Source organism: Notamacropus eugenii, chromosome 3 (genome assembly GCF_028372415.1).
Source record: "Notamacropus eugenii isolate mMacEug1 chromosome 3, mMacEug1.pri_v2, whole genome shotgun sequence".
Lineage (NCBI taxonomy): Eukaryota > Metazoa > Chordata > Mammalia > Diprotodontia > Macropodidae > Notamacropus > Notamacropus eugenii.
Window position 1 is genome coordinate 432,007,474 of NC_092874.1, and position 15,202 is coordinate 432,022,675.

Consider the following 15,202-nt stretch of genomic DNA (forward strand, 5'->3'; position numbering starts at 1 on the left):
CACTGGGCTAAATGCTGTACCATGATCATTTTAATGGCTCCTCACCACAGCCCTGGGAGGTCAGTGCATCAGTGCAGTTATTATCCCCATTTTACAGATAATAACACTAACAGGTGCTATTATTATCCCCATTTCAAAAGTGCTGATACTGAGACTGACAGAGGATAAATGACTTGCCCAGGATCACCTTGCTAGTGAGTGTCTGAGGCTGGATTTGAACTCAGGGGCTCTGTGTACTATGGCACCCCCTAACTGCCTCAGAACAGGAATAAGTTTTCACTTCTGTCCATATCCCCTGAAACCAGGCATGTGGTACCTTGCACACTATCTTAGTACTTTGCCCACAGTAGGTTCTTAATGAACACCTGCTAAACTGAATTAGATTGAATGGTGCATCTGCGGCAGAGGATACTGAGGGAGAAAAGATCTTTATGTTTTTATCTGTATCTCTACATAAGTATAGTCAAGAGACACGCTGGCATTCAGCAACATCATTGTGAAGACTGACCTGGAGAATTGGCTCATGATAAGAAACAAATGAGGTAATGGCTTGTAGACCACTCAGGAGCCCTGTGCAGATAGGCTACAGGTGGGAGAGATCCTAAAGACAACCAGCACTTAATATCACAAAAATGGAAATGACTAAAACTGAAAAGCCAGAAAAGGACTGGTTTGCCACTTGGGAGTCAGTTCTAAATCAGCTGTCTTTGTGAAGTTAGAACAACAATCAAATTCAATATCAAAAGAGGAGAAATAAAAAAGACAAAAAGATCTTCTGGACAATGCCAACAGCCCCAATCTGACCTAAAAATCCATTTCCCATTTTTTTAGTAAAGATGCTAATTATCACCATTTCAAGAGTCACTACAACAGAAAAGCTAAGAGTGCCCAAGAGTCATCTCTGCCACCTAATACTAGACCTTCTGATTATTAGACAGATGGAATAACTTGGGGAAACAATCATTTAGAATACAGAGTCATTTTCAGAATACTACAGAGAAAGTGGTAGAGGAAGTCTGGACAGGGCCTATAAAGGAGCAGAACTCTTGGTAACTGGCCTCTGGGTGGGCTCAAGAAGGAAGCAGAAAAGGCATTTTTAAAATGAAGTCAGGAAGAGAACTAGGCTAGGACAAGCACACAGAGGAGATCCACTAGAAACAACACAATGTGAGGGCACTGAGGAATCTATTTTTAAAATCTCTGCAAGGCGGGGACAACATTGAATGGTTGAGGAAAAATCATGGAATTGTTATCCAAAAAAAATCACAGATCCAATGAAGTATAAGAAACAGACCTCTTTACAGATCATTGTGTGATGATGACTTTTTTCCTAAAATGCTGCCTTCACTAAATGCTGGGGGCACCCGGCGGGGTAGGGTCTCAGAAGGGATGTGAACAAAAGCCAGTGGCCCTGGAGAGCTGGCAGGAGGCTAACAAACCACAGGAGCCCCTTACCATCCTTGGCGTAGGCCACACAATACACAGTGTCTTTGTGCCCTTTCAGCGGCTGAATTAAGGTCCCATCCGAAGTGTCATAAACCTAAAGAAGAAGAAGATAAGTTACCTATTCATAAGATGAAACATTTTTTATGTTTCTTATGGCTGCACTAGGTGGCAGATGCCATGCCAGGGGCTGGAGACAAAAGACAAAATTAAGAAGGCTCTCTGCCCTGGAGGAGCTCCCAGTCTATCGTAGAATTCTCGCAGCTATGCCAGGAGTCCTAAAGCACCATCACAGTGGCCAGAGAGCACCCCCAACAGTCAGGTCTTCTGAAACTACATTCAATGCTCTGGCATTGGAGGTCAACATGGAATGGGTGGAGGCAGGAGCTGATTATGAAGGTCACGCAGCAGACGGCGGTGGTTCAGGCTCTCCAGAGTCTGCTGACCTAAGCAACACTATTAACCAAAATCCAGAGTCTTACAAGGACCCTGTGACCCCAAGACTGGAGGGCCTCTCCTCCTTAGATAGAGAAAGCCTAAGTGACCAGTCCTGAGCCAGCCCAGACCTCTGCCCAACGTACCATGCAGTCTCACCTCTAAACCTGAGCTAATCAATTAGAAAAACTCTACCTGTCCCCTCAGATGTAAGACAAGAAGTTACCCTGTAGGACTCACAGCCTAATCCAGGCTGGCGATGATTTGTAACTCAGCGCACAGCCTAACATGCTCCCATGGAGATTCTCTCACATCACCCTCACAAAAACCCTGGATAAGCAGTCAGGTATCTTCTGCCCACCTTACAGACAAGGTGTTGAGGCTCAGTGATTAAGTGATTTCACCAAGCATATACAGCTGTCAGGCCAGGGCTGAGACTCAACAACTGGACTGATGATTCCCAGTCCTGCCCCCCATTAGCATGCTGGTTCACATATGCCATCGCTAGGTACCACAGAGCATCTATAAAATGGGACAGGGCAGGAGGAGAGCAGAGGGAGGGCAGGGGAGATATTTTGTAGGGGGATCATTTGTCAAGGTTCAGGGTGATTCTAAACTGTTCCTGTTTCTAAAGCTCCAATATAAACAATTTCATTTTACTTTGACACTACGGACATCTCTGCTTTCATGAGGGACACAGCCCAATCACAGCTTCCTGAGGACAGCCCCCCACCCCACTTGGCAGAGGGGGAAGCTTAATTCATGTTTGTTGAAATGAACTAACTAACCACAGAGAGGTCAGGCTTGGAGGGACCCCCCCCCACCCCAGAAAAAAAGTGTGAGAGAGCTCCAGAAGACCCTTTAGTAAACATCAAAGGATAAAATCAGATGTTGTCAAAGGGTCATTTGGTTTCCCAGGATCTTTTTTTCTCTTCCTCTCTATTCTTTGCATAAAAGGTGGTTCTCTGGGAGGCAGAGAAGGCAGAAATAGAAGAAGATAGGTAGATGATTAAAAAAAAATCAATGAAAATCCACTTTTTAAAAATGAAACATTAAAGGAGGTTGGATTGTTTAGCCTTGAGAAGGAAATAAAGGGAGCAATTAACTAGTTTCTAGTGACGTATAGTTATTAAACAAAACTTAATTACACCATTTCCAAGGAAAGCTGAACAAGAAGAAATGGGTGAACTTTTTTTAAGTGGAGGGGCACATGGGATGAAGTATCCTGTAAGTTTTAGGCTAAACATAAAGGAGAAGTTAGGTTCCACATAAAGAACTTTTTTTACTCCAGAAGTAGAAGAGCTTCTGGAAGTAGATGAACCACTGGAGACATTCTGATCCTCCCAAAATGGGTGAGCGCCATCATGGCCGAGAGCAGTCCCATGGACGGCATGCACTCTCAGAGCCCATTTCTACCCTGTTTCTTTAATTCTTCCCACAGAAAAGAAACCATCAGCTGCTGCCAACTCCTGCTCATGCAAGTATTCATTAGCTATTTTCTATTTGCTTCTGGTTATCTCAGAGCAGAAAAAGAAAGATTAATGAGTGATGTGAAAATATTATTTCACAGGATCCTATCTGATTCCATGCCTACCTATTTTAAATAACCCATTTCCATCCCCATTAAAAAGTAATGATTGATTTTTCTACCCTCTTCTTTTTATCTCAAAAAAGGTCATATTATAGGAGCACTTAGGAGAAGGAAAGAAAAAGCACTTTATAAAAGGAAATGCCGAATAAATCTTACCAGTAATCTGTTTCCTGCAGCCAAAATCAGCTGAGTTCCGTCAGGCTTAAATGCAAGGTCATATATACTAAACAGGAGACAAGACAAAAGGAAGATTAGGAACCCAAATGGTGAGGTCTGCCAATGGTCAGGAAATAGATTTCAATTTCATTATCAAAGGTCGCCTAGGAAAAACTAGAGTAAGAACTATATTTGGCTTCAAATTCCAGTCAACCACTATCCCTTTCCAGCACATTTCAGCACTACCCACTCTGCAACATGCTGTGTGTCCATAGCTCTACGTGCCCAGGGACAATTTATGGTAGCCAAAGACACTGGACATTTGTTCCAGTATTTATGTGATACAGCTGGAAAGAATGGAAGAATTAGCTGTTGAAGATCTGTATGAAGATCTGCAGCGTTGACGGTCATTACTATTAATATTGTTTTCATAGTTTAGGGAATATAGCAATACTAGTACCATTAGCTAAATAAATACAATAATCTGTTATTAAGATATACATCTCATAACGTCAAATATGGAGGAAGATGATATCAAAGTATGATCAGATCCTGATTATTACTGCTAATATAATGATTACAGATATTTTAATGCATGCTCCAATCGACAAAGATCTCAACTTTCCTTTGTCTGCACAATTTATCAATAGCATCAACAACAAACATTTTTGAGAACCCAATAGAAAGAAGGTGCTGGAATATAACATTATTCAAAACATGGCCCTGTATTAGTAAGCACCCCAAAATACACAGGGGGCCTGCCAGCACAGGCTCTTACATCTGCATTCACAGAAAGAAAACAACTTTCAAGGGGTTAACAATCACTTTAATCAAGCATATGTATCATTCCTTTAACCAAGTACATATATCATTCAGTTAGTTCAGAGAGTCAGCACCCTGAATTTCAAAGAAAATACAGAGAAATCAAAAGATCAACAGACATGGCTTCCTCTGCCTGAATTCAACAGACAGCTGGACCCCAACTGTCTGACCATAGTTACCAGAGAGGGAAGCATGACATGTGAGTTTTCAAAGGCAGGGAGCTGCTTAGCCATTTCCCAGAGTCCTCATCTGGCACTCAAACCTGCTTACCAAAAACTAGGTCCCAAAGTAAAACCTCAACTGAGAGTATGTATGTGTTTTTTAGAGCCAGAGGGCATCACAACCCTTTGACTAAGTGCCTCAATAGAAAAAACAAAAGGTATTTGGGATTCTCCTACAAAACAACTCCCCTAATCAAGCTTCCCACAGTGGGCAGGCCCATCAATGGGTGGGAAAGATCTTTAATCACATTCAAATAATTAACAATAAAAATACATACACTGTTTCTAGTTAAAGAAACTCTTGTTTCTGTAATTTACTCCTTGTAAAGACTCTTGATTGATAAAGGCAAGATTCAACCTGAGGCACCTGATTATACTAAAACAAAAACAGCAAAAGATCTTGTTTTGATTGCCATCACAGGCTCTTGAGCAACTTCCTTTAGTTATATAAAATATACTCTCTCTATATAACTTTTCTGTAATTTATTTGTTCTCAGTTTTCTATAATCACTTCCATAAGTCTTAGATTTTCTCCCCCTCCCTCCCCGAGACAGCATTCAATCTTATATGGTTTCTATACATACATTCTTATTAAGCACATTTTCACATTAGTCACACTGCATAGAGAAATTAAAATAAATGAATATGAGAAAAAACAAAACAAAACATAACACAAGAGAAAATATTTTGCTTCATTCTGCATTCTGATTCCATAGTTCTTTCTCTGGATGTGGATGGCATTTTGCCTCAAGTCCTTTGGGAATGTTTTAGGTCCTTGCATTGCTGTGAAGGGTTAAGTCTACCAGAAAAATTCCTCGCACACTGTGGTTGTTACTATGCACAATGCTCTCCTGGTTCTGCTCCTTTCACCCAGCATCAGTTCATATAAGTCCTTCCATGCCTCTCTGAAATCTTCCTGTTCATCATTTCTTATAGCACAACAGTATTCCGTTACATTCATATACCACAACTTGTTCAGCTATTCCCCAACTGATAGGCAACCCCTCAATTTCTAATTCTTGGCCACCACTGAGAGAGCTGCTAAAAATATTTTTGTACACGTGGGACCCTTTCCCATTTTTATGATCTCTTTGGGATACAGCCCTAGAAGCAATATTGTTGGGTCAAAGGGTATGCACATTTTTGTAGCCCTTTGGGCATAGTTCCAGATTGCTCTCCAGAATGGTTCGATCGACTCCCAGCTCTAACATCAATGAATTAGTGTTCCAATTCTCCCACATCTTCTCCAACATTTATCATCTTCCTGTTTTGTCATGTTAGCCAATCTGATAGGTGTGATGTGGTTCCTCAGAGTTGTTTTGATTTGCATTTCTCTAATTGATAGTGATTTGAGGCATTTTTTCATATGATTATGGACAGCTTTAATTTCTTCCTCTAAAAACCGTCTGTTCGTATCCTCTGACCATTTATCAGTTGGGGAGTGACTTGTATTCTTGTAAATTTGACTCAGTTCTCTATATATTTTAGAAATTAGAAAAACATTTATATGAATAAGTGGTCTTACTTTATTAGTTTTTATCAAAGAGTAAAAGTGTTGATCTGTTGATATCTCTCTTCTCTCATCCTATGCTTTCTTTTTCTTGACTGATAAATTTTTAGACACATAATACAAAACTTCAGCATATCTGAAACTGAATCTTCTCTAACATATAATCCTCAAATACAGTTAAGTCAAACTGCATAAAAGAATGATTGATGATTGCATAAGCAACCCAATACTTGTTTGCTAAAAGGATGAGTGTATGTTTAATATCAATTCTGTCTAATTTTTAAACTTTTATTTTCAATTAACAAGCCTTTTTATTAATCTTAATATTTATGCAATCCTGTCTCCACTAAGCACATTTTAAAACAAATAAAGCAAACCCTAAATACTTAGCTGTAGGGTCTAACAAAACAAATTCTCATATTAGCCATGTCTTTTTCTGCATTTTCATTTCATTACCACTCTCCCTACCAAGAGGTAAAGGACATGTTTTATCTTCATTCTCCTGGACTCTTGGTTTATTATTTTGTTGATCAAAGAGCTAAAGTCTCTCAAAGTTGTCTTTCAATGTTATCACTGCATAAATTTTTCTACTTCTGCTCACTCTGCTTCAGTTCATGTAGGTTTTTCCAGTTTCCTCTGAAACTGTCCCCTTCATCATTCCTTCTAGCACAGTAATATTCCATTATAATCCTATGCAACAATTACTTTAGCCTTGGCCCAATAGGAGAATACCCTCTGAGTTTTTAACCTTTGGCTACCACAATAAGAGCTGTTAGAAATGTTTTTGTACATATAGATCTTTTCTTCTTTCTTTAATTTCTTTGGGGTATAGGCCTAGTAGTGGTATAACTGGGTCAACTACAAGCACAGTTTAGTATATTTTGAGGTATCCTTCCTTACTGCTTTCCAAAATGGCTGGACCAATTCACAATCCACCAACAATGCACTAGCATACCTGTCTTTCCATAGCTCCTCCAACATTTTTGCTAGTGTCCTCTTTGTCATCTTTGCCAATTTGACAGGTATGTGATAAAACTCCAAAGTCACTTTGATTTGCACTTCTCTAATTATTAATGATATGAAACATTTTTTTAAATGGTGATTGATAGTTTTGATTTCTTCATTTGCAAACTTCCTGTTCCTATCCTCTGACTATTTATCTATTAGGTGTGCACTGTTTTTGCTGTATTTCACTGATGATTACAGCTCCCTCTGTTCAGACAGCTGGCTTCTACTTTGTTCACTCTGTATTGCTCCCCAGAAGTCTTCCCATGTTTCCATAACTTCTTCTCATTCATTGATCCTTGCCATGCATTACTATGTTATTATATTAATATACCACAATTTCTTCAGCTGTTCCCTAATCACTGGGCATATAATCTGTTTCTAACTTTTCCTTTTAAATTTTTGCTTCTGGAAATAGTCTGAGCGTGAGTACTTCTATTTGTCAGTAACCTCCTTGGAGTATAGATCCAATAAGGAAGACAGTGGAATCAAAGCATATAAACAATTTTGTAACTTTTCTTGCATAAAAATTCCAGATCATTTTGCAAAACAGACCAGCTCCTAACTCCAGTAGCAGTAAATTAATGTGTCTGCTTTCTCACATCCCCACCAACGCTTAATTTTTCCATATCTTACCACCTTTTCTAATGTAATGACAGTGAAGATACCTTGGACATGATCAATATCACCTGGAACAACTCACAAATTTCCTGAGCCTCAGTGTTCTCATCTAAACGAGACAGTTGCAGGAGATAACTTTTGAAGTCCTTCCAGATCTACATCTGTGACAGCAGGATAACTCAGATTTGGTTTAATTTGCTTTTCTCCAACAGTGAGCAATTTAAGCACATTTTAGATGACTGCTTATAACTTGCATGTCTTCTGAAAACTTTTTTATATCCCTTAACCTTTTATTGCATTCTTATTCTTACAGATTTACGTCAAATCTCTCTAGATTTTTGGATATTAGAGTGATTTTTTTTCTTAAATATTCTTGATTTTATTCTTTTAGTATCATATTAATTCATTTAACAATCCATGTTTGAGAACTGATATTGTGTAATGAATCAATAAACAAGCACTGATATTAAGTACCTACTATGTACCAATATAAAATGAGACATTGCTTGCATCTAAGGAAATTGCCCTCTATGCACACGTTCACAGATGTCATGGTCCTCTTCGAGAATGAAGGACAAACACAACAACAAATGCAGGAAATATATCAAATAAATACAAGGGAAAAGCAATAACAACTGGAAAAAGGCACCTTGCAAGAAGAGACACTTGTCCTACATAGGAATTTCAAAAGATGGAAGTGAGAAGAGTGAACGAGATAGACAACATAGCCTATGTAAAGGCACAGAGTTGGGAGAGAGAATATGGGAAACAATGAAGAGAGCTGTGGACCCGTTTGGCTGGAATGGAGGACAAGTAAGGGGGAAATAACCTATAATCAGTCTGGAAAGATTAGTGGGAGCCACACTGTGACGGACTTAATGCCAATAAGAAAAGTTTGCATTTCATCCTCTGGGGAATGGGGAACAGCTAAGCTTCTTTACTCCGAAGGATTATATAGTCAAACCTGAGCTTTAAGAATGTCAGCTTAGCAGATATCTAGAGGACGGGCTGAGAAAGCGAGAAACTGAATGCAGGGAGAACATTTAGAGGCTACTGCCATCATACAGTCCAGAGGTGAAAAGGGTCTGGATGAGGATGGTTATGGTGTGAACAGAGAGAAGAAGACAGATAGGAGAGACATTGAGGATGTGGAACCAACAAGATTTAGCAGCTGACTGGCTATGGAGGGGAAAATGAGAGTGAAAAGTCAAGGACATCTCCTATCAAGGATATCTCCTATCAAGGATATCTCCTACAGGGGCAAACTTTTGTGATTAGAAGAATGATGGTACCCTGAACTGAAAAACAGAAATAAGGATGAGGAATAGGAGTAGTGGGAAAAGATAATGAATGCTGGTTTAGAAATGGTGAATTAGAGATGCTTATTGGGCAGATGATGTCCAACAGGCATTCAGATGTGTGTGTTCATCCTTCATAGCCAAAGAAGACCATGCCATCAGAGAAATGATGACATGACTTGCACTTGACTTTGTTTTGGGTGAGGGAGGGCTGTGCAGGTCACCAGTCTCACTTCTCCTCCAGAGCCATCTGAATCCAATGACCAGATACTCATCATCCAGTCATCTCCAGTCATGACCCAGGATGAGGCAATTGGGGTTAAGTGTCTTGCCCAAGGTCACACAGCTAGTGAGTGACAAGTGTCTGGGGTGAGATTTGAACTCAGGTACTCCTGACTCCTGCACTGGTGCTCTCTATCCACTGCACCACCTAGCTGTCCCTAATTCTGTGATACACATTTAGGTAGAAAGGGGAGAGACCAGTATGCACTAGCAAAAAGCCAGGTTAGCATCTTTCCAGGTGAGGTTACCATGAGTGGTGGTGGGCAAAGGTGTAAGCAGCGAGATCCCTGAAGAGAGAGTCTAACAGTCAGTGCTCACCTCACCTCCTCTGTGCCAACAATAATTTCACCCCTTTCTGGAGGGCAGGGATCTGATGGGTTCTGTCACCTAAATATGTCATTGCTACTCATCACACTACCCTTATTCTCCCTCCCCCTCCCCTGTGGACGTGCACGGGGAAGAAGATATAGACCTGAGAGTCATCTGCATAAAGGAGACAAATGAACCAATAAGCACTGAAATGCTCACCAGAAGTGAGCACAGAAAGACGAGAGAGCTCCAGACAGAGTCGTAGAGAACCTTCACACATAGGTGATGATACTGCAAAGGAAGACTATGAAGGATCAGTTACACAGAATTTTATGGAAATCCAATATATTATATGATATAATGTCTTCTTCTAGGAACACAAAGTACTGGGTACCTACACTTAAATATTACCAATTTCCCATCATCTAAAACAAGAGTTCTTAACCTAGGATCAGTGAACTTTTAAAAAATATTTTGATAACTATAATTCCATGTAATTGATACTTTATGCACTAAAAACATGATTCTGAGAAGGGGTCTGCAGGTTTCTCCAGCCTGCCCAAGGAGTCTATGACACTCTGCTGGATTCATCAGATTAAAAAGAGCCCTCTCTAAAACCCTGAGCCAAGTGGACAGAATCTATACAGATAAGAATACATATATAGGATTTAAAATTGGAAGGGACCTAGTTCAACCCCTCATGGTAGGCAATGTCCATGGAGGTGAAACTGCTTTCTCAAGGTTGTTCAAGTGTGAAGAAGTACACCTAGGGAGCAAGCCCAGATCTCCTGCCTTCAGGGAACTTCCTAGTGCTGAAGGGACTCACATGGGCACAGCACACAATCTCAGGGTCACAGATAATTTCAAGGAATAATGGATATGTGAGAGAGAGAGAGACAGAGACAGAGAAGGAGTGAAAAGAGAGAAAGAGGAAGGGAAGGAGGAAAGGAAGAGAGGAGAGAGGGAGGAAGAGAGAGAGGGAGAGAGAGAGACAGAGAGAGACAGAGACAGAGAGAGACAGAGACAGAGAGAGGTATAGATATATAGTTCATAGCTAGAGATACACAGAAGATAAAGGTAGATACATGGATGATAAATAGATGATTGAGAGACTATGAAGATAGGCACATCAATTCACTGTTGGAGTTGTAAATTGTTCCAATCGACTTGGGAAAACAATTTGAAATTATACTTTAAAAAGTCACTAAACTACATTCCCTCTGACCCTGCCAAGCAACATAACATTTAGGCATACACTGTATCCTTAAGGAGGACAAATAAGGAAAGATTTTACACATACAAAAATACATATAGTAGCACTTTTTATCGTAACAAAGAACCACAGAGAAGACAGGTACTCATCAGCTAGAAAATGGCCAAACTGGAGTATGAATATAATGGAATATTAATGCACCATAAGAAATGCTAAATATGAAAAATGTAGAGAAACTTGGGAAGCCTGGAAGGAACTAATAAAAGAACAAAGTAAAGAGAACCAAGAGAATCACTTACACAACAACACAATAATGTAAAGGAAAACAACACTGAGAGACTTCAGAACCTTCTCAATGGGGTGACCCACAACGACTTCTGAGGACTAAATGAAGCGTGCCCCCCACCTCCTGCAGACTGACGGCAGGCATACTGTAGATGTTGAATGAGGCTTACATTTTCAAACAGGGCCAATATTATGTTGATTTGTTCTGCTTGATGACCCTGATATTTTGCAAGGAAAGTTTCTATTTGCGAATAGTAGAGGGCCAGAGCCACAGCATTAATAAAAGGAGAGGCAGAAATGTGATGGCACATCCACTGAACAGCTTAGACCAGTTGACTTGGAAAGAGGGGTAGCTGAAGGGCAATAGCATGAAGTAGGACTAGAAAGGTAGGTGAGGAACTATTTGTATCACCTACTAGAAGCAGGCGAGACCTACTGAAGATCTTAAAGTAAGGCAGTTACATGGGCAGTTCTGTTTCAGGAACATCAGATTGCTAGCTAGGTGAAAAGTGGATAAGGGACAGGACAGATGTGAGACAGAGGAAGAATCACCAAGACATGTCTTCTGATTAGATATGAGAGGTGAGAAAGAGGAAAGAGTCAAAAATGACTAGAAGGATGATGGTACCCTTAACAGAAACCAATCAATAAGCATTTATTAAGTGCCTACTGTATGTCAGACATTGTATTAATAAACACTAAGGATAAAATGCAGTAAGTTAAACAATCCCTACTGGAGTTTGAAAGAAATACGGATATACGGGTTCCATTTTGGACATGCTGGGAACTGAGATGCATATGGAACATGTAAGTATAATGCTTATACTTACTTGATGCTTATACTTGATGCAAAGGGCATTTGGGTTAGTAGAATAAAAAACAGTATGGGAGTTAGATACTATTAACAATGAAAACCTGGTTCTTACTGATCTAACAACCTTTTCTTATAGAATGTAAGAGACACCACTGAAGCTTGATGATCAACCGTAAGGCCTAACAGGGAATGAAAACAAGCATTACCTATTTTTTTAAATTGATAGACTTGTTATATCATGATTAATACAAGAAATTTCCTTTAACACAGTCTGTGCAAGCTCGCTGCTCCCTCTTTCATTCCCCAGGAGGTCAGGCCATTAATGAAGATAACAGTAATGTCTACCTGTGCCAGTTAGCAAATCCTAACACAGAGAATGTACAGTTCTTAAAGGCTGGGAATATTTTCTATTTGTTTTTGTCTCTCTCTCCCCAGCACTTAGCACAGTACCTTACAGAGAAAAGACATTTTGCTTAATAGATATTTGCTGAATTTGGTGGTTGTTGAATCCTGGTTACTGGAGCTTGTCCTAGAGCTAGCCTCTTTTGTCCCTGACATCTCCACCTTACCAAAGAGGTTGTTCTCTCCTGTTCTGTGCTAGGATAGGGATTGGGGAAGCAATTCTTCTTCTGAGAATCCCCCACAATCCTTCAGTAGATCCACTGCAGCCCCAATGATGTCGCATTACAATGACCCACAGCCGTAAGGTGGAGGATCAGTCAGTCTTTGAATCACAACTCTCTGACTACCTTAACTCACCTTGGAATTTGAGTTTTCTGATAGATAAAATGTGGATGACAACAATTACATTCCCAACTGAACCAATTAGAAGTTCAAGAGGAAATGAGAATGTCATGTGGAATTTTAAAAATAATTGCAACCATAGCATGCTAAACTCTTGCTATTATTATATCAACATACCCACACATAGATATGTTCAGTCTCTGGAAGAATCATCTCCTTCTACGGCAATGTTAGCCTCTATTTGTATAGATGAGGAAATAGTCATAAATGAAATCAATATATTTTTAAATATCTGGTTCTGTCTTGCCCCAGGTGGAAGCTCAGAGGCTAGTCACAGGACCCAGTCCCACTACTCATTGGTTGCAGAGCTTTGAGCTATGGTTTCTAACCTGGATCAGATCACAGCTCCTAGGAGAGATGGGGAATCTTCAGCTTAAAGCCAAACATAGCCACAGGTTCCACACCCCTGTGACCTAAAAGCTCACTGTTGTGATGCTGACTTAGTGCTGACACCTGTTTGATGTAGCCACTTGGAACTCCTGAACTCAAGAGATCTACTAGTCCTGGCCTCCCCAGTAGCTGGGATGACAGTCATATATCACCACACCAGGAAAAATCAACATTCCTTCCACTAACCCTGCAAACATCAGTTGATATACTCAGTGTTACCACAGCAATTTTCCAATTTTTATTTATTTATTTTAAGTTTTCAACACTGATTTCCACAAGATTTTGAGTTAAAATTTTCACCCCATCTCTCCCCTCCCTCCACTCCAAGAGACTGTGCATTCTGATTACTCCTTCCCCCAATCTGCCCTCCCTTCTATCACACCCCTCCCTTCCCTCATCCCCATCTTCTTTCTTTTCTTATAGAGCAAGATAGATTTCTATACCCCATTACCTGTATTTCTTATTTCCCAGTTGCATGCAAAAACAATTCTCAACATTCGTTCCTAAAACTTTTGAGTTCCAACTTCTCTCCCTTCCTCCCTCCCCACCCATCCCCATGGAGAAGGCAAGCAATTCAATATAGGTATACATGTACAGTTATGGAAAAGACTTCCAAGGCTTCTATCATACTCCAAGCCCTTCAGTTCCTTAATGTACAAGCTGCTAGATCTTATGTTATCCTGACTGTATTTCCCCAACACTCAAATTGTTTCTTTCTGGCTGCTTGCAATATTTTTCTCCTTGACCTGGGAACTCTGCAATTTGGCTACAATATTCCTAGGAGTTTTTCTTTACAGGTCTCTTTCAGAAGGTGATCGGTGAATTCTCTCAATATTTATTTTACCTTCTGGTTCTAGAATATCAGGGCAGTTTTCCTTGATAATTTCATGGAAGATAACGTCTAGGCTCTTTTTTGATCATGGCTTTCCCATCATTTTCAAATTGTCTCTCCTGGACCTATTTTCCAGGTCAATTGTTTTTCCAATGAGATATTCCATTTTATCTTCCATTTTTTCATTCTTTTGTTTTGTTTTGTAATTTCTTGATTTTTTCATGAAGTCATTAGCTTCCATCTGCTCCATTCTAATCTTTAAGGAATTATTTTCTTCAGTGAGCTTTTGGATCTCCTTTCCCATCTGGCCAATTCTGCTTTTCAGGGCATTCTTCTCATTGGCTTTTTGGATCTCTTTTGCCATTTGGGTTAGTCTATTTTTTACAATGTTATTTTCTTCAGCATCTTTTTGGGTCTCCTTTAAGCAAGCTGTTGACTCCCTCTTCATGATTTTCTTGCATCACTCTGATTTTTCTTCCCAATTTTTCCTTCACCTCTCTCAGTTGATTTTCAAAATCATTTTTGAGCTCTTCTATAGCCTGAGACCATTGCATATTTATTTTGGAGGTTTTGGATGTAGAATTCTTGACTTTTAGGTCTTTCTCTAATGTTATGCTTTGTTCTTCCTCATCCAAAAGGATGGAAGAAAATACCTTTTTGCCAAGAAAGTAACCTTCTATAGTCTTATTTTTTTTCCCTTTTTTGGGCATTTTCCCAGCCAGTTACTTGACTTCTGAGTCCTTTGTCAAGAGGAGGGACCTGTAAGTTCTCAGTTCCTCCAAGTTGGCACAATCAAGGGAGAGGAATTTACTCCTCTCCTGGCCTGCACTCTAGTCTGGAAACAACCACAAGCCTTTTTGCCCAGGATCTGCGAGTAGGATTCCCTCTCCAGAGCCTCCACCAGCTCCACCATGTCAGTGCTCTTCCTCACCCCAGAACCGCCACTCAGAACTGAGACCCAGATTGGCTCTCAATTCGCCCAGGGTGTTTAGGCAGAGGGCTCCAAAAATCAACACCACAGTGGCTGCTGCCACCCTGGGACAGGGCTAGGGCCCAGTTAGGCTCCCTTCTCACCCAGGTGAAAGAGCTTTCTCACTGACCTTTGAAGCTGTCTTTGGCATTTGTGGGTTGAGAAATCTAGGAACTGCAGCTGCTACCCATGATTCTATGC

General features: G+C 40.2%; 1 protein-coding gene across 4 annotated transcripts in view; it reads right to left on the minus strand.

Annotated features, from left to right (window-relative positions):
• The window catches only part of IFT122 (intraflagellar transport 122), a 78,735-nt gene that overhangs the window by 57,136 nt on the left and 6,397 nt on the right, over positions 1 to 15,202 (minus strand). For all 4 annotated transcript variants that reach the window (XM_072598415.1, XM_072598414.1, XM_072598413.1 and 1 more), the window contains exons 2-3: positions 3,626 to 3,692; positions 1,456 to 1,540 (exon numbers count right to left, since the gene is read on the minus strand). In XM_072598415.1, coding sequence (XP_072454516.1) covers positions 1,456 to 1,540; positions 3,626 to 3,692 — 152 coding nt within the window. The remainder of the gene's footprint in view (positions 1 to 1,455; positions 1,541 to 3,625; positions 3,693 to 15,202) is intronic.